At 48.4% G+C, this 19,504-nt stretch overlaps 1 protein-coding gene across 1 annotated transcript in view; it reads right to left on the bottom strand.

Annotated features, from left to right (window-relative positions):
* SORL1 (sortilin related receptor 1) overlaps positions 1-19,504 on the bottom strand; it is a 147,938-nt gene that overhangs the window by 28,242 nt on the left and 100,192 nt on the right. The window contains exons 24-31 of the mRNA XM_032428035.1: positions 18,704-18,826; positions 16,087-16,206; positions 10,522-10,647; positions 7,229-7,336; positions 5,633-5,764; positions 4,584-4,715; positions 3,836-3,970; positions 2,830-2,985 (exon numbers count right to left, since the gene is read on the bottom strand). Of these exons, the coding sequence (XP_032283926.1) occupies positions 2,830-2,985; positions 3,836-3,970; positions 4,584-4,715; positions 5,633-5,764; positions 7,229-7,336; positions 10,522-10,647; positions 16,087-16,206; positions 18,704-18,826 (1,032 nt within the window). The remainder of the gene's footprint in view (positions 1-2,829; positions 2,986-3,835; positions 3,971-4,583; positions 4,716-5,632; positions 5,765-7,228; positions 7,337-10,521; positions 10,648-16,086; positions 16,207-18,703; positions 18,827-19,504) is intronic.

Below are 19,504 nucleotides of genomic sequence, written 5' to 3'. Positions count from 1 at the left end.
TCTCTCTCTGTCAAATAAATAAAATCTTTAAAAAAAAAAAAAAAAAAAGAAAACAGGATCTCCAAAATGAGAGAAGTCAAACAAGTCCTTAGAATGGAGAAGCCACATCCCGGGAGACATGTGTGGCCCAGGCACAGAGAGTGACAAGCACAAACCCCAAGCAGCAAACTCAGAAGACAAACACGTTGAAGGCTGTCTTCTCTGTGTCCTTGGCCTCTGCACCACCTTGTCACTGGACAAAACTACGGGAGGGTGCACTTCAACAACACAAGGGAGCAAACCAAGAAAAGCAAGACACAAGACCCAGGAAACAGCGACTCTAAACCAGGAGAAAGGGAAAAGGAGTCCCAAGGAGGGCAGTGAAGGCCCAGGGGCAGGAGGGGGCGGTGGGCGTGCAGCAGGCCTGGACAACACTGGGCCCAGAGAGGAGGATCCGGGCTGGTAGAAGGGATACCCCCAAGAGAAACTCTGGGGCTGAGAAATCATTGATACGGTGACCTTGCAGAAAGTGACCCCTAGAGGCAACTGAGGGGGGGAAGCACTAGCAGACGGCACACAATAACCTGAGCTAACAAATGAAACAACAAGAACCAATTACTAATTTGGGGATATTGTGCACATCCCATGGTTTTAACTGGATTTTCAAAGGGGCCTCTCTTACACCTAGAACCCCTCTGCTAAAACACGGTGCATGGGGAAAAGCGGTAAAAAATGAGGCTAGAAAGCCAAGCTAAGGCACATCACAACACTAATGCGTGGACAGTAAGGGGACCACCAGAAGGTTCCAGACCAGGGATGGCATGATCATGCATCCATATGCAGCCTCTTGGAAGATAAACTGTAAAGGGGAGAGACACAAGGCCCAGAGACCAGTTAGGAGATTTGCAGTGCAAAAACCAGATCCGAGAGCTGGAGAAGACCCAATTAAATTTGCCCTGATGACATACATACGAAAGAAATCACAGAGGCTGAAGGAAAGATGGAAATAGGAATCTGCTCCCTGCATTAAGCAGAATTTGCTAGAGCCTGTTAATACCTGCTCAGAGGTTTCAATAACCAAAAGACAATTTTGAGCGGAGAATCGAATCATTAAACAGATAGGTGGGTCTTGGGGGCCAAGCACAGAGATAACAAAAAATTTTACAATTTGTTTTAATTTGAGAAGCATTTATAGGATGCTATCTGCCTATTATTGGAATAAGCACAGGGGGGATTCAAAGTAGTATGTGGCATGATCCCAAAACATGAGGTCCGTATAATCGCTTGGAAAAGAAAGATGCCCATGCATGAGATGACCAGAAAGCAGTGCATGGCAGATCGTAGTGAAGAATCTAAAGGACAACAGGTAAGTATGAGACTGGAAAAGAGATCCGTGCCGATTACAGGACTCCGTGAACGCTCCATGGTGGTGGGCTTGCGAGGGAAGGTGACAGTGCCCTTGCTCCAAGCAGGAATGTCAAACTTCAGCGAACCCAGCAGTCACGTGGGGAGCTCCTGAGCTCCATGCAGAAATCCTAATTCTGTAGTTCTTACAGACGCTCCCAAGTGATTCCATTACAGGTGGTCTCTGTTCCGTACGTTGATAAACTCTGGTGACATATCAAGGTCTCTTCTAGCTACAAAAACCATGCTTCTGTCTGCTGCGATGGACAGTGGGTTTCAGAGAGGGGGAAGTGGGAGGGCAAGGTCGAGGAGGACAGAGGTCTCTGGTAAGGCAGAAACTCTGCTGAAGGAGTATCAACAGAGAAGAAGCAGGTCTGGTCAGAGAGGATGAGGAGCCCGGCTTGGCAGACATGCAAAGTAATGGCAGGTAAGGAAGGACCTTGAAAATAGGACTCAAGGGTTAGGATCTATCCTCGGGACAAGAGAAAACCACTGATGCTTTCAAACAGTGAAGCACTGGGACGATTTAGTTTTAAAGGAGGAAAATGACTGCTGATCTAGAAGTTTGCTAGGAAAAGGATTTGCAAAGCGAAAACAACTGTCTATTCTCTTACTTTAACCGAGCCTGAAATAGAATCCCACTCAGGAAAGGACACAGCACCCTTACCTCTGTTCTGCCTACAGTTAAGGGGGGGGCGCCTGGGTGGCTCAGTCATTAAACGTCTGCCTTCGGCTCAGGTCATGATCCCAGGGTCCTGGGATCGAGTCCCACATCGGGCTCCCTGCTCAGCGGGGAGCCTGCTTCTCCCTCTCCCACTCCCCCTGCTTGTGTTCCCTCTCTCGCTCTCTCTCTGTTGAAAAATAAATAAAATCTTTAAAAAAAAAAAAAAAAAAGAAAACAACTATCTATTCTCTTACTTTAACTGAGTCTGAAATAGAATCTCGCTCAGGAAAGGACACAGCACCCTTACCTCTGTTCTGCCTACAGTTAAGGGTCTCAGGGTTGACTCCCACCTCCCGCAACACGGTTACTGCCCATGCCTTCAGATGCCTGTCTGGGTCCGGCCACTAGATGGCAGTGCTTACCCTCCTTTAGCAGGATGGGCGCCAACGAGCCAGCACCGTGAGTTTAACACACAGGCAAACACTTCCCCTGTAATTGCCATTGTAATTTCCTGTGGAGAAGGAAGCAAAGGGGGCCCAACCGCAGCCAAGGTGGGAAGCCGGGCGGCTGGCCTTCTCGTGCAGGAAGATGAGAAGGCGGTTAGAGGAGAGGAGACCCTCCAGCTCGAGTGCTCTGGAGGTGAGAAGCAGCCCGCGCCACAGAGCACAGGGTCCCAGAAGGCAGGGGGCACTGAGCCGGGCCACTCTGTGCCCAGGGCGTACCCCCAGAAGGTCCGTTCCACAAAGGCAGGTGCCGCAGGAGCGGGCAGGGCCAGCACTCACCAGGCGAGGGGCAGGCTTCTTCATCCGAGCCATCTACACAGTCCCGGTACCCGTCGCACACCCAGCTGTCCATCACGCACGCCCCGCTGCTGCAGCGGTAGTAATTGGGCAGACACGTAGAGGGCCCGGGAGTGGGGGGTGGGAGGACATGTGAATCTGAGCAAAACACAAGCAAGCAAGAACACCCAAAGTGTTACAAGACGCTTGATCCCAGACCAAAATGTGTCCCCAGACTTAGCGTGGACGTCCCCGTTTGAGCGGCCCCAGCCCAGGGAGGCCAGCGTGAGGCAGGGTTCTGATCGCAGCTCATCTAAAAATCATTTATAATGGGGTATCAGAACAGACCGCAACCTCTTCCCTTTCCTGGAGCAGATTCACCCAACCCCTATTATCTGATCTGTGTTAATATCTGAACGAGTTTGCTTTTGCAGGGGCTCAACAGGGGCTCAGTGCTTTTGCAGGCTGATGGAAGGAAGGTGACTCAGAGTGCGAGGGTGGATGGAGAACTCCCACTGAGTCTACACACTGTGCTGGTTACAATTCCACTGCAGCTGCCCTGAGACCCAGTTCAGAGAGGAGAACCCCAAAAAGGAAAGTAACGAGCACACGTCCCACACCAGTGCTCCTCGGATACGACACGGCACCCGTATCACCTAGAGATCTTGTTACGATGCAGAGTCTGACTCAGAAGGGAGGCCTGGGGTGGGGGTCGGAGACCCTGCATTTCGCACAAGCTCCAAGCAGATGTGGATGCTGCTGGTCCGCAGGGCATGCCTGGAGTTGCCAGGCTCCAGAGCGCTCACTGTGGCCTGCAAAATATGGCCCTCGAAACAGGAGAAACCAACCACACTGCTTCTAAAGTGGGAGGGGGTAGAAAAGAACTCAGACAGTTGCGCCCCAAACATCACTGAATAAGCCCGGCAGCGACAAAACCAGCTTCAATTCTGTGCAGAAAGGGGGCCGTGTGCTGCTGTGTCCTGGTGACGGGCTGACCCAGGACCCTCACCTGCGCAGTCCCTCTCATCAGACCAGTCGCCACAGTCGTTCTCCCCGTCACATTTCCACCTGTGGGGGATGCAGTGGCCGTTCTCACACTGGAACTGGAAGTAGCGGGAGCAGTTCGGGGCTTCTGTGGGGTTTTCTGGGGAGATGAACCACACCGTCGGTCAGTGTGAACGTACACACCAACCAGACAGACACGGCCTCCTCAAGGCCCAAGTCCCCAGGCAGCCTGCACAGTCCTACCAGATACAGGTAAGGCGGCTTCTTGGACCCAAGCCCCATCGTCCTGGATCCCAGCTCATGCTTCTCTGAGCCACGCTTCTAGATCTTACAAATAATACCCAAATTTTCATTTTGACGCTTTACCAAAGGAATGATATAATTACTGACTCTGACCCAACAGTGACAGCGACTCTATAAAGTTGTGGAATCTGTAACCTTTAGGAGAGGAGAGGGAAGCACTCTCCAAAAGATTTACCGTAATTCCTCTACTGTATTTCTTAGACATCACGTGAACTTCCCGACTGGGGAAAGAAAAGGAACCAGAACAAACATCCCCCAACACCGACTGGGGGCAGGCTGCCACTTCAAGACTCAATTCCTTACACAGAGATTCGAGAGCTGGCAGGAACCAGCGCTGAGGAAGGAGAAGGCAGAGCCTGCATGGGAGTGGGCTGAGAATGGCCTCCTTAACCACAGGCAGCACTGTGACCGGAGGTTAGGGACAAGAGGCTGAAGGTCCAAGCTCTTACCGCAGCTGGCTTCATCCGAGTAGTCACCGCAATCATCCATGCCGTCGCATTTCCAGATCAAGCTGATGCACACTCCGTTCTGGCACTGGAAACTGAACTCATCACAAACCTTGTGGAACTCGGGCTCTTGGGCTAGATAAGGAACAAGCATCCATAAATTCCAGGTTACTGCCATACTGAAGAGCTCAAAGTGGGACACTGCTTGGAAACGAGAAGAAAGAGCAAACTGTCCTCCACCAAGAGATAGGCCGGCTACCGGGCTCCTTGATGGCAAAAGCCAATTGAAGGCCTAACCCCCAGTAGCTCAGAAGGTGACTATATTTGGAAACAGGGTCTTTAAAGAGGTGATTAAGTGACAATGAGGTCATTAGGGTGGACCCTCATCTAATAGGACTGGAAAGAAAAGGAAAGCAAGACACAGACAGGCACAGAGGGGGACACTGAGGGAGAAAGAAGGCAGCCATCAGCAAGTCAAGGACGAGGACTGCAGAAGAACCAACTCTAGACCCGAGATCTTGACCTCAAGCTTGTGGTCTCCAGAACTGTAAGAAAATGCATTTTGCTGTTTTAGCCACCCAGGCTGCGGTCTCCAGTAATGGCGGCCAAGCAGACTAGCACGAGTCGCTAACACAGGCAGGGCCCAGTTTTAGGAGCGGGGCCAGGGCAGTGCACGGGACAAAGGCCCTGCTCTCATGAAGCCCACACTCCAGCTAGCAGAGACAGGCAGTCCAATAAATGCATTGCGCGCAAAGCGGTGACTCGTGCTGGGAAGACCCCTGGCACCAGGCAAGGGCTACAGAGGGATGGGTGCGCGGGAAAGGCCGGTCGGAGATGGGGCTCTCTGGGCCAAGACCCCGGTCCTCCCACACCTTCCGCTGACACGGACACCAACCACCAAAGAGCAGTACTTCTGAAGCAACAAAGGTCAGTCTTTCTCAGAAAGGGCCAGACTGGACCCTCAAGCAAGACCCGTGAACCAGAGCGGCCCAGCCCTTTGCAGTGTCTCCAGGGACTCGCCCCTGCACCCCCGCACCCTGCCCCCCACTCACAGCATCCTGCGAACTCCGCGTCCTCATCGGAACCATCACGGCACTGGACGATTCCGTCGCACACCATGGAGTGGAACAGGCACTGTTGGCGGTTCTTGCACACGAAGTCCATGAAGCGTGTGCACAGGGGCTCTGAAAGGGGTCCGGGGTGGGGAGAAGGCCGTGAGTGCCCAGGACTGGGGGGGGCGGGTATAGATGTGCCCTCAGGAGACGCAGGAAGACCCACTTACTGGGCACTTCTGTGTGCTGAGCCCTGAGCTACAGCAACTGACCCTCGAGACAAGGTTATGAGAGATTTTACTGCCCGGCTGTCACAGGAGAACAGAGCGGATGGCAGCATTGAGTATTTTGCCCAGAGTACCCAGCGAATGAAGGGGGAGCCAGCCAAAACTGACATCCAGACCTGGGTGTCTGCCGTCCAAGCTCACGATCTTAATCACTAGGCACAGAATCCTGGCTCTCTACTACTTTTTCTATAAAGGACCAGAGTTACGGACTGAATCGTATCCCGAAAAATTCATATGTTAAGGCCCTAACCCCCAGGGTAACTGTATTTGGAGACAGGGCCTTTAAAGAGGTAATGAAGGTTAAATGAGGTCATCCGGGGGAGAGGGTCCCTGATCCGACAGGGGCAGGGTCCTTCGAAGAGGAGACACCGGGGATGCGGGCACAGACAAACGGCCACCCAGGACACAGCCAGAAGATGATGGCCTTTGGACTCGAACTGCGACATCAGCCTGCCACCTGGGTCTCCAGCCTGCCGGCCTACCCTGCAGATTTGGACTTGCCAGCCCTCATCACCGCATGAACGGATTTCTGAAAATAAATCTCTCCCCAGAGATACACACATCCTATGGGTTCTGCTTCTCTAGAGAATGGTGGCTGACACAACCAGAGAGCGAATTCTCCAGGGTGTGCGAGTCCTACAGTCTCTATCATGACTACTCCACGCTGCCGCTCTTGTGTGGAAGCGGCCCCAGACAACACATAAACAGGTCATGACCGTGTTTAAAGAAAACTTCATTCCATAGAACGGCTTACGTCTGGGCTGGCTCTCCCCCACAGTCCATCCTGCTAACCCCTGCATCGCAACATCGGTTCTCAAGCTGGGCTGCCCATCACAATCACCTGCAGCACTTTTTTTAAAAATCCCAATGCCCGGGCCACGCTCCAGACGAATTACATCAGAATCGGGGAGGGGGGAACCCAAGCACAGTATACTCACAGATGAGCACCACTGACCCAAGACAACCTCTGTGAGTCTAAAGGAAACTGGGATAAAAGAGTCACCTGGCCGAAAATGTTACCCAAGCAACACTAATAAAACCAATAAAGTAGGATAAGTAAGTGTTCAATTCAAAACAGTGGGTCGACTCCTGGAATATACTGCAACCAAACAACAGTGTTCACCGAGCTACGACCCATTCTGCCATCACCCCGCTGCTAACCCCCTCCCTGCTCCTCTTCACCCAAACCACGGTGCCCTGCCACCGTCAGCCTCTCAGAGTCCTGCACCAACTCGGGTTAAAAGCTAACCACCAGCACGTACAATTCAGTCCACTATATGCGCTTCCCCAGGGCAGGGAGAGGACTCACCACAGCGCTGTTCGTCCGCGCCGTCCGAGCAATCCCGCAGACCGTCACAGTGCTTGCTGGATGGGATGCACGTGCCATTCGGGCAGCGGAATCCGTTGCACTTCTTCTCTGAAATGCAATTCAACAACGGAAGGAAATGACGGAGAGGAAACAGGCAGGCACTCACATGCGTCGTTGTGCAGGTAGAAAGCTGCACCACCCCTAAGGAAGGTGGGTGACTGGTAACCGCGGCCACAGTTACCGATGCGGCACATTGTGCCCAGCAATGCCATCGTAAAAATGTAACCTACCCACCCAGGTGTAAAATAGTGTAAGTACGAGGTTATTCGTTGCAAGCCTCTTTGTAACACATGGAAAACCGTCCACGTGTCCATTAATAGGGGACTCTGTGATGCCTTATTGTACACAGGAACACGAGACTGTCATAAAGGCACTGAGGAAGCACTCTGTAAAAATGTATCGTGGATACACAGTTGTACGAAAAAAACAAGTTACAAAAAAACATGCATAGCACACTACTTGTATAAAAGAGAACAAGAATACACAGTACATTTAAATTTGCACATGTGCACAAAAATATCCCAAAAGGGTATACAACCATAATTTCCTATGTGGACAGGGTCGGAATTTGGCAGCTGGGGAGAAAAATGTTTACTGAACACCTCTTGATACTTTTTTTTTTTCCCTTTTGAACCATGAAAAAATGGAACCATGTTACCTCCTCATGAGTACATACTTTTAAGCAAAGCTTCAGTGAATAAAAAAAAGGGGGACATGAATTCTGATTATAAATCCTGGTCTTTGAAAGCTCTCATAAATCACCATCTTAATTCTTCAGGAATTCTAAACCAAAGCCCTTTTGGAGAAAGTCCATCCTAGAAATGTTAAGAATCTTAGGTTTCGCACTTAGTAGAGAATTCTTAGCATGAGATAACCCTTTCTCCTGAACACAGAGCTACTGCCCAACGTTAGGCTTAAAAGTAAATTCTAGCAGGTCAGTCATGGCCACTGCAAACCCAACTCTTAGGAGAACGGTTCTAGGAGGGTCAGGTGTAAGGCAAGAAAATGTGTTTTAATCCCATAAAAGGCCATCATGGAATAGGAAATTATTCAAAGGACATCAAACAGAAATAGGAAGTGAGTATCATGAGTCGGGGAAATATTTAATGTTGCTAAGTATAAAAGCTCTTTTTAAAAATGTATAAAATTAAAATTACACGAGACAAACTCCCATTCATTAAATCAGTGAAAACAGCTAAAATGTAAGCTCAAGGGAGACTCAGGGAAACAGACACTACGCTACTGACAGATGCTTCGGGGATCATTGCTTGGAAACTCAATATGGAGACACTTAATGAGAATCACTGAAGTCCATCAGAACCTCTGACCCAGCAATGCCATACTGAGGAACATATCCTAGGAAGTATCTTCAAGAAAAAATAAGCCTTCATTTCCAAAGAAATGGATAATTTTACTACGCATAATAGTGTAAAACTAAAAACACTCAAATGCCTGACCAGGAAGCAACTAAGTAAGTCAGAGAAACACAAAGTGAATGTGCATCTGCCACGAAAATGCTGACTATAGAAAAATACAGACATAGGCAAACATCTTTAATACTTTGACATGAGAGCAATAGGGCATACAACATTGCAGACAATGACTACAATCCCATGAAGATCTGGAAGTATGGTGTCAAGTAACAGGAAATATATATATATTGGTCTCTGCCCCTGGTTACTGGCACAGAGCTCTTGAAACCCTTGTAATTCCCTACGGAACAGAAGTGTCTCGTGTTCTAATGGGGCTACTCTGGGTGGGCTCCTGCATAGCTTTTGGATGGGGGCTGGTCACCAGAAAAACCATGCCATGATTAGAGGCTTGGAACTTTGAACCCCACCCCTGATCTTCTAGGAAGGGGCAAGGGATGGGGACTGAGGTAATGATCGGTCATACCTATGTGATAAAGCTGCTATAAAAATCCCAAAAGTATGGGGCTCAGAGAGCCGCCCAGGTTGCTGAACACAGAGATGCTGGGAGAGCGGCAGGTCTGGACAGGGCACGGAAGCCCCACAAGCCTTCCCCATACTTTGCCCTATGCATCTCTTCCATCTGGATGTTCATTCTATCCTTTATCACGTCCTTTTCTAACAAACTAGGAAACGGGTTTCCCTGCGTTCTGTGAGACATTCCAGTAAATCACTGACCCCAAGGAGGGGGACCCGGATATATAGGTGGTCAGTCAGAAGTATGGGTGACAACTTGGAGGCTGGTGACTGGCATGGGAGGCGGGGGCAGTGCTGGGGACCGCACCCCTCACCCGTGAGATCTGACACCATTCCAAGGAAGACAGAGTAAGGAATAAGTTAACTGGAGGACACCCCCCTAGCTGGTGCTGAAGAGTTACTTGATGTGGAAAACACACATGTGGTGGCCAAGAAGTGTTGGAAGTACTGTGTGAGCAGAATACTGAGAGCAAAGGAGAAACACGGGGATTTTTTTCCTACCGACATTAGAAAAAAAGGATAATGACAGAGAACCTTAAAGTTATTTGGCATTGGGGCACCTGGGTGGCTCAGTCGTTAAGCGTCTGCCTTCGGCTCAGGTCATGATCCCAGGGTCCTGGGATCGAGTCCCACATCGGGCTCCCTGCTCCATGGGAAGCCTGCCTCTCCCTCTCCCACTCCCCCTGCTTGTGTTCCCTCTCTCGCTGTGTCTCTCTCTGTCAAATAAATAAATAAAATCTTTAAAAAAAAAAAAAAGATACTTGGCATAAAACAGAATTTCATATATTTGCGTTTGTGTGGCGGCTATTTTGTGAAGGTAAGTGACGACCTCAGAGTTCTTTGTGAAATCAGTTACGCTGAAAAAGTCCTACCTTTGGGGTGGTGAGCCATTTTCCTACAGGATGGTAACAGAGTACTCTTAGTCACAAAGCATGCCATTTATACAGAAACTGTTGGCTAATTTCTGGCGGAACACTGGTCATTTCTGTATGTGGTGACCGTATTTAGCACTCTGGGTGGGTGAACTGGTTTCCGTTTCTTCTCTTTGAAGCTGTTATGGAAAAGCAGTGAGGCAAGACAGCTTGCCTGCCAACGAGGACAACACAACACACCCCTCGACATCCTACAGCAGTGCCATATAGAAGCTGGGAGGGCGTGTTCGGTTGTCCGCGTGGGCACCCGGGCGCAGCGGAACAGTACTCCAATCCCTGGCCCATTTGTTGCCTCTGTTCCTGAACGGCAGACACTAGGGACGCTCCAGGTGGAGGCCAAAGCATGGGCATTTACCGCAGTTCACTGGGTCCTCATCAGAACCGTCTTGGCAGTCCATGTCACCATCGCATGCCCACCGCTGGGGGATACAGTGTCCGTTGCGGCACTGGAAGTTGGAGGCCTCGCAGGTGTGATAGATGGCTGTCAGCAAGAGAGAAGAGAGAAAGTGTCAACGCCACCCTCACCTCTGCTCCCCCACCAACCGCCGAGGAGCTGACCGAGGAGAGACAGTGCTGGGTAATAAGGTATGGACCAGAGTGCCGGAGTTCCTCCCTGGCCAGGAGTGAGGCACCTGGGGTTGCCCTGAAGGTGGGGTGCAGCCTCCTGATCAAGCAAATCACTTGACTCTGTGAGTCTGTGAAGTTACACAAGCATAGATGTACAGGTTTAAAAAAAAAAATCATTCACTTTTTGCAACCACCTATGACGTGAGGGTTATTCCCCATTCACAGATAAGACACAGCCTTAGAGGGGCGCCTGGGTGGCTCAGTCGGTTAAGAGTCTGCCTTGGGCTCAGGTCATGATCTCAGGGTCCTGGGATTCAGCCCCAAGTGGGGCTCTCTGCTCGGTGGGGAGTCTGCTTCTCCCTCTGCCCCTCACCCCACTCTTGTGCTCTCTCTCACTCTCTCAAATTAATAAAGTCTTTAAAAATAAATAAATAAAAAGAATTAAAAAAAAAAACAGCCTTAGAGAGATTAAGAAACTCGCCCACGTTCACAAAGATAAGTAAGAGCCCCAGCGCTCTCCAAGTCCAAAGCCTGTGCAGTTTCTGCTCTGTCTTGCTACTTTATCTTCTCACATGAACCCACTCACTCATCCAGATTCTGTGGGACAAGGAGAGGTGGTGTGTGCTCCGGGGACCACCTCTAGACCTGGTCCAGACCTGGGGGCATCAATCTCATCTATATTGACATACAAGGACCCCTGTAAGCTCTGAAAAGCTGTGATTTCGTAATTCTCAATAAACAACCCAATTGCAAATATGGAAAACTTCAGATCCAGAGAGCACGGAAGATTTATCCAAACTCACACAGAAAGGTCCCAGAACCTCCTCAACTTGTCTAACTCTCCCGACTGACATCTACCAGCCCACAACACATGGTGGCCGCTACAATCATTAAAAGAAAAAGACACAAGTGAAACAGTGCTGTTGTTATAAACCAACAGCCTTGTTTGCATACATGGGCTGAGGCCACCTGGAAGTCCTTTAGAAACATCTCAAAAAGACTAGTTCGAACGCAGAGTAACTGCCTCAAACCCAACCGGCACTAGTAACCACCTCTCCATTAGATTTCCCCTTCCTCTGCTAAAACAGAAAGCTGTTTGTGTCTCTTCATTGCTGAATGAAAGCCAGGGCTGGCCTTGTTTACCTCTGATATAAAATAATACAATCAAGATGGATGGGCTCTCTGTTAGCTTAACCATGTGAATAGGATGTCTTTGCAACAGATGAGGCAGAACAAACAAAAGTGGGTTACTGAGTGCGTACTATAGTTATTTATTCAATCAAGATGGTTGGCAATTGCTACTCAAGGATTGGGAAAATGGGCTTCCAATGCCCTCTAGAATTTCTACTGAATTTTAGGCTATTTTGTGCAGCAGTCTGAAATACAAAGAACCTGATTTTTCAAACCACTTTAAAACAAGTGGTGGTCCATTACCTGTTGTCTTCTTCTCTCTCTGAAGATCAAGCCTATATGTGTAGTATGCAAATGGGTCTACAGGAAGTTTTAATATTTTACAACCTTTGGCACTCAGAATCCAGTAAACATCTTTTAAAGATATACTTATATCTCTGATAAGAGGAGTACGTATACGTTGCATGTTACGTGAGCTTTTGCCCAAGTAAGCCATTGCCTGGAAGACTTTTGATCTGGTGGTTTTACAAGTCTGACAGCCCTTGAAAATATTCCTCAGCAAAGCCTTGCTCATTTTCATAAAATATACTGCTGCCTAAGCTCACTGCCATACTGATCTACTTGTTATTATTCAGCTTATGCATCTCATTTTTAATTGAAAACAATTTCGGAGTGCTAATGGAGTTTCCAAATGACCATTCTGGGAGGCATGCCTGAGATCTCCAAAATCTATCACAGAAGCTGAGCTCAGAAAGACTAATCAGTTTGTATAATTTCATTTAAGTAGCCAGGTATGAATGGAATTCTTAACACATTCTCTTTTTCTGAATTTTCCCATCTTCTGAGTAACTTATTAGGTCTCTGACATGGAGTGTCTGGTAATTAATACATGTTTAATTATTACCTTTTTCTCTTAATTATAAGGATGGAACAGATTGACTTTAATACAGACTAAAGAATGGGGGGAGAAAAATAAGAATCCTTTGCACGGCAGGAATCATTGTAACTGTGAGAAAGGATGGGCTAATGGGGTACATGACCATGAAATTAGAGGATCAGGATTTCTAATAGAGGCCATCACCCTACACCTTACTCTCGGACTTGGACAGATCTTCCTTGACTTCCTTCCGCTCTGGAACACTTGATCAGAAGCATTAACCAAATACAGGAGGGGCAGAAGAGATGGATGAATTTATATGGTAAGAAAGCACTTCCAGATTCATTACAAAGCGCTGGACTATGAGGAGGCGAATGAGGGGAGAAAAAAATGTGACTATCAATTCAACTTGTATGATGAATGACACAGAAATAATAACATAAAGCATAAAGAAAGGGCCCTGAAAAATAAAAGGCAGACTTTGAAAAAGAATCAGATAGAAATTCTAGATATAAAAAATATAGTCATGGAAATAAATATAGCTCAGGGGATGTGTGAAACAGCCAGTCAGATTCAGCTGAAAAGAGAATTGTTGAACTGGAAGAGAAGACTGAGGAAGTAACTCAGATTCTAGCACAGAGTCAGAAGGAGAGCACAAATACAAAAACAGGAAGCATGAACAACAGAAGGACACAGCCCGACAGATGGCTGAAAGTAACCGCTAAAGACGAGACCAGAGAAAGCAGCAAACAGAGTTGAAAAGATCACGGCTGTAATTCCCCAGAACTGGTGAAAAACAAATCTTTAGCCGCTAGAAGGAAAACAAGACTCAGGAGCAGGATGAATAAAAATAATTTCACTTAAGGAGGTGAAACCACATAACAAGAACAAACAAACAAACAAAAACCTACAGATACCTGAAGAGAAAAGAACGTCTGATTGTTGTTTGAACAGATCACCTGCCAGGAGAATTTAAATCAACACAGAAGAGGCCAGAAGGAAATAGAATAATCCCATCAAAACACTTAACGGAAAATTACTACCAACCGAGAAACCCAGATCCATCTGAATTCAGGATTGAGAGTGAAATAAAGATACGTTTATAGAAACAAAATCTTGAAAGAGCTTACTATTCGCAGACTCCTGTTGCAAGAAACAGAGAAAGATGTACACGGGGAAAGGAGACATCAGGTACAAGAAGCAAAGGTAAATGGTCACTAAAATATAATAACAATGATGAATATTAGGATTCTTAAAATGTACAACTAAAATACTAAATATTTACGGAGTCTGTTTGGAAGTCCCTGCAGGTCTCGGAGAGGGGAAAGTTACTACATGAAGACCATTAACCGCTGAAAGAACAGAAATTAGATGTTTAAGCTCAAAATCGATGCAGGGAGGTGGGGAGAGGGAATAAAGAAAACTCAGTCCCATGGAAAACAAAAAGCAGGGAGGACAAGAGCAAAGACCATGCACACGAGCTGAGGCCAACAGGAAATCCGTGGACCCCGACCGATTTTCTCTAGCTTTGCGGATGATTTAGTTTATTAGGTCAGGAAATGAAGGGACGCGCCACACATTCTAATGAGCTCGCAGCTGACCGCCAACTATTTTGAGATACCAGGGAAGGGGAATCATCTTTAATAGGTTTGGAAGAATAGTCACTGGAACAAGGGAGCAGGTGAGGTGCAAGCACTTTACATTTTCCCCAGACAGCCCTGCCAAAAAAAATCGGAGAGAAAATCAGGAGTCTCGGACGAACCCACCCATAGAAATGAGCTGTTAATTCATCCCGGAGGAGTGGCACATGCTGCTGAAACACAAAACTGACTAATGTGGTTGTGCTAACAAGATGTTCAATCATTTTGCAATTTACAAACTGAGATGCCCAAGTGTACCCCTCTAATTTATTAACCAATTATCCACCCGAGCCCACCGCTTCCAAACAGCACTCCGTGTGGTTCCTGGGCTGACGGCAGGACAGCAGTCCCTTCATGGACCCTGGCTTTTCCTCCTTCTGCAGGCCTTGCTTGTATTTGGACAGAAGCCTCTTCCCGCAGTCCTTCCAGAAGCAGAGGTGCAGACATGGAGATTGCACCAGAAAGGACAAGGAGCAAGTTTAGGGTAAGTTCATAAGGGGACAGAATTTGGTAACATCACAGATCATCCTGTGTGATGATACTGCATTTGAGGAGATCCATTTACTCCTGAAGGCTATAGAAGGCCATCTCCAAATGAAAATGAATGCAGAGAAGCACTTATGTAAATTGCCCAATGGGCAGAGGTTCTTGCCAGGTGCTGGGCACTGGGAGAATGCAAAGGAGTCAAAGGTCATTCCTGCCCTTCAGGAACCAGATCTAAACTATAGCATAACAACAGCCGTCTTTTTGTTTGCTTTTGCAAATTAGTAGGCATGCTTTGAGCTCCCGGGTGCTGGGCAGTGTAGGAACTGGTGGGGTATGAGGGGGCGAGGGAGATTAAGACAGGGGACTTGGGAGGTCTGCCACAAGAGTAATGATCCACGCCACGTGAATGAGAAGTTAATGCAGTAACAGTGAATGGGAAAACAAAGCCTAGAAGCAGATCTGCCCTCACCACAAAATGGAATATGAAATATGAAACATGAAATAACCTTAGCCCCATCACTAGAGGGATTTAAGAGAGAACTGAGTGATCATTTCTAGAGGTTGCAGAGAAAATGTACTCATCAGGTACTGGGATCGGATTTTATTCCTCCACGGTTTCCCCAATTCCTTGCTCTCTCTATTCCACCATACTGTAAAATGGGTCTCATTCACTCATTCATTGATTCATTCATAAAAAGTAGTGTAATGAACATGCATGAGAATAATTAGAACATGAGCTCCACCTCACACCACCTAGCCTTCCTCTCATATTATTATGCTGTTCCCAACTTTATTTTTCATGAAATCTTACCCAAAACGGGTGCAAGCAGAGTTTAGGTTTGCAATGTTTGGGGAACTCTCGGATGCTCCATTCAAAATCATAAGCTAGTTCAGTGCTACTCAACGTGTGGTCCCCAGACCAGGGGCCAGTCTATAAACCGTGTATTACTGGATCCTGAAGAAATAAGCTCAAGCCAGAATGTGACCCGACCATATCACTCGGGGACACTTGTTTAGTTCAGTTAACGCTTTTTTCACAGCAAGACCTTCTCAGTGAAGAAAGCAGGACGTCGGTTGATCTTTCAGCACAAGCTCATCACAGTCCAGCTGACGGCTAAGGTCCATTTCCTAGCGCCCAGAGTCGACGATCACGTAGGGCTGCAGGGCGAAGCAGCACACACACACCCATGTACTGCCAAGGGAGAGCAGGGATACTGACCAGTACAGTTGGCTTCATCAGACCAGTCCCTGCAGTCATTGTCCCCATCGCACACCCAGGAGGAGCGGATGCACATGCCAGAGCTGCAGCTGTATTCGTCACTCCGGCACTGGTGCATTTCTGCAGGTGAGATCACAAACACAGAGCTGTGAGGACAAAGGCTGACTCGGAAATCCGTCTCAAATCGAGCTCAGGCGTCGGCGCTCCTACGGGCTAGAGATGTGTGCATTATCCACATTATCATCACTGATCATCCGGAGACAGAGTGGACTTTAACCAGGGATGCCAGCTCATCAAGGATGGACTCCAGGTGTGCTGACACCCTCACATTCTGCTTTTAAAGATTTTATTTATTTATTTATTTATTTATTTGAGAGAAGTAAGTGGGGGGGGGGGTGGGGGGGGGGAGGGAGGGGGAGAGGGAAAATCTCAAGCAGACTCCTCGCTGAACGTGCAGCCTGATGCAGGGCTTGATCCCAGGACCCCGAGATCAGGACCTGAGCCAAAATCAAGAGTCAGACGCTTAACCGACTGAGCCACCCAGGCGCTCCCGACACCCTCACATCCTTGCCACTGGTTGCCTCCAGGCCAAGAACAGCGTTACCCATGCATCTCAGTGCACTTCACAAATATTGTCTAAGCTTGCTACGATGGGCAGTTTAGGAGGCAATGCTCCAGTTGCCCAGAGAGTAGAATCCTCGAGAATTCCCAAGAAACAGAAGCCTTCTAGAGACAGCGCCTGTGGTTTCAGAAAAGGAGTAATGAGAACTCCGAGTGAGCTGATCAGTACGAGATGCTCAGATTGGGGAAAGTGAGATCAGTGCCGAGCTCCCAACATAGATGAAACTGGGGACCTTCTGTGGGCAGAGCTCCAGGGCTGCTGGCTGCTGGGCTGCCTCTAGAAAGGTGGGTTCCTGAAGTAAATGAACCCCTGCAGCCTGACCAAGACTTGCAAGCAGGCTACACTGGCAACATCTTTTACAGACCCTGGAAATGTCATCCAAATGGCATTTCAAAGATCCTATGGGAACAGGGGTAGCCAAGCCTGGGGCCAGGGTGGCTGCCTGAGTTGTGTCATCCAGGAGACAAGCTGATGGTGAAGTTGGGGATTCAGATATTTGTGAAGAAACAGTCTGGAGACTTATGAAGAGGACCTGTCTCTGAGGATATCAGGGACCGAAACCCTGGGATGGATTCGAGAGACATTAGCATGAACAGGCTGTGAACAGGGAATCTGATGCGAGCCCAGTACGTGAGAGAGATGATATCACTGCAGTCTCCTTCCTACTGAGCTGTGCCCTTCAACCCTGTGCAGGTGCTAAGGAGGAGGTGGGAGGAATGCAGGGAAAACAGCCCTGAATCCCAAAGACTGCTTTCCGGAACTTTCTATTTTTACAAAGATGAGGGAAAATGATGGGACCCCCGTACACATAAAATTCCTCTGAGAGCCAGCCAAGGGGCATTTCCCCTGCCCCCCTCGTTTCAGTCCCTGGGGTCAAACGACCTGCTGGTGAAAAAGCAGGCCCCATCCATAAACACATGTGCAGCTAGACTGAACCTAACCCATGGGTGGGCAGGGAGAGCCACCAACTCATCACGCTGTCTGGGTCCACATCTGGCCTCTGTTCTCACTTCCCCTTCCCAGTCAGAACCCCTCCAGTCTGGTGCACTATGTGCACCGCACGACGTTTCCTCCTTGGACGATCAGCAATGCTGGTCCCGCAGCAGGCAGGGCTGGGCTGCGCAGTGGCGAGGCTGGGAACCACAGGCTCCAGGTCCCCATCCTGACACAAACTAATAGTGTCACCTTGAGTAAGTCCCCTCAGCCATTTAACTGGAAATTAAGAGGACTGAACTAGAGAACCCCTATCACTCCTGGCAATTCCATCATACTGTTTTTCTAAATGTAAAAATTTCCATTCAGAAAACAGATGTTCGAACAACGTTTGTGCTATCTGCTGGCTTCCAGCGGAGTTTACTGAATTAGATTGGTTTAAAAAAAAAAAAAAAAAAAACACATTCATAAAGGTATAGATCTATGTCTTCAGGAGGCTAATCTCATAGCCACCCAGACATGTGGGCCAAGTCTATGTCATATAGAGCTGTTAATAACCACCTAAAATCAGTTAGAAATCTTCCTTACTATCACATTCATGCTTACAGCATCTCTGCACGGTAAAGCAGGGTCCATGATCTTTCGAATGAATCATTCCTACCAAGGGGACGGAGGTGGTCATAGAGCTGGGTCTCCGAAACCCTGATGGGGGCATCTGGGTGGCTCAGTCGGTTAAGCGTCCAACTCTTGGTTTCAGCTCAGGTCATGATCTCGGGGCCCTGGGATGGAGCCCCACTTTGGCCTCCGTGCTCAGCGAGGAGCCTACTTAGGATTCTCGAGTGCTGTCTCTCTCTCCCTCTGCCCCTCCTCCTCTCCCATGTCTCCCCTCCCCCCACCACCTGCACACACATGTGCATTCTCTCTCTCCGGAAAAAAAGAAAGAAAGAAAGAAAACCCCGAGATGCTTTCGGAAATCCTCCATCTGCAACTCACGGAAGCCCAGGGAGCAAGGGTGCTGCCCCCCGCTCAGGAGTGGGGTCCCTGGACATCATGTCCCCTTACCGCAGTGACTTTCATCGCTGTTGTCTCCACAATCATCCTCAAGGTCACATTTGTAGGACAGTGGGATGCAGGTCCCAGACTCCTGGCAGCGGAACTGGGTGTCCAGATCACAAACGGTAGTAGCTAAAAGGGAAGAGACGACATACTCATGAGGAACAATTTATCCCCCCACCCAATACACACATCCCCATGGAAAACGAACTAAAACAGAGAAGAAAGCAGATTTGAATTGCAGCAACAGACCAAAAATACAAAAAAAAATTTACAGCCAAGGAAAAGAAGAGCCTATCTTTCCATGGAAGTTTCCAGATGGGCACCGGGCTGGGAGGGTGAGAAACTGCCCTCCAGCTGGGAGAGAGACTGATGGGCCGGATCACCTCCTACGACCCCTAAGTCAGCAGCAGAGATACCTTCATCTAGACAACGACCATGAGGAAGCCCAATTCCACGCGAGAAGCTGGCACCTCCCCGTATTGATGACACGGGGAGTGTTGGGCAAGAATCTGGGCCCTGTCGTCAGGCGGGACTGGGTTTCAGATCCTGGCTCTGCCTCTGCCTCGAGCAATTAATTAACTTTAACCTCCTTGAGCCCGTTTCGGACACAGCAGGAGGAGGATAAGGTCACGTGGCCAAGCGCTGTGATGACAGAAAGACTAGATATGGATCTCAATTCTATAATTCATGTAACCTAACTGATCCGTGCCTCTGTTTTCTCTACTGTAAAACGGAGATAATAGAACACCTACCCCGGGGCAGTTTATGAATGTAAATGAGCAAACCGGTTTGGGACCAGAGCCCATT

The sequence above is a fragment of the Phoca vitulina genome, unplaced genomic scaffold (assembly GCF_004348235.1).
Source record: "Phoca vitulina isolate PV1807 unplaced genomic scaffold, GSC_HSeal_1.0 scaffold38, whole genome shotgun sequence".
Taxonomy (NCBI): Eukaryota; Metazoa; Chordata; class Mammalia; order Carnivora; family Phocidae; genus Phoca; species Phoca vitulina.
Note: the sequence above shows the minus strand (reverse complement) of the source record. Positions and strands in the feature narration are given on the sequence as shown.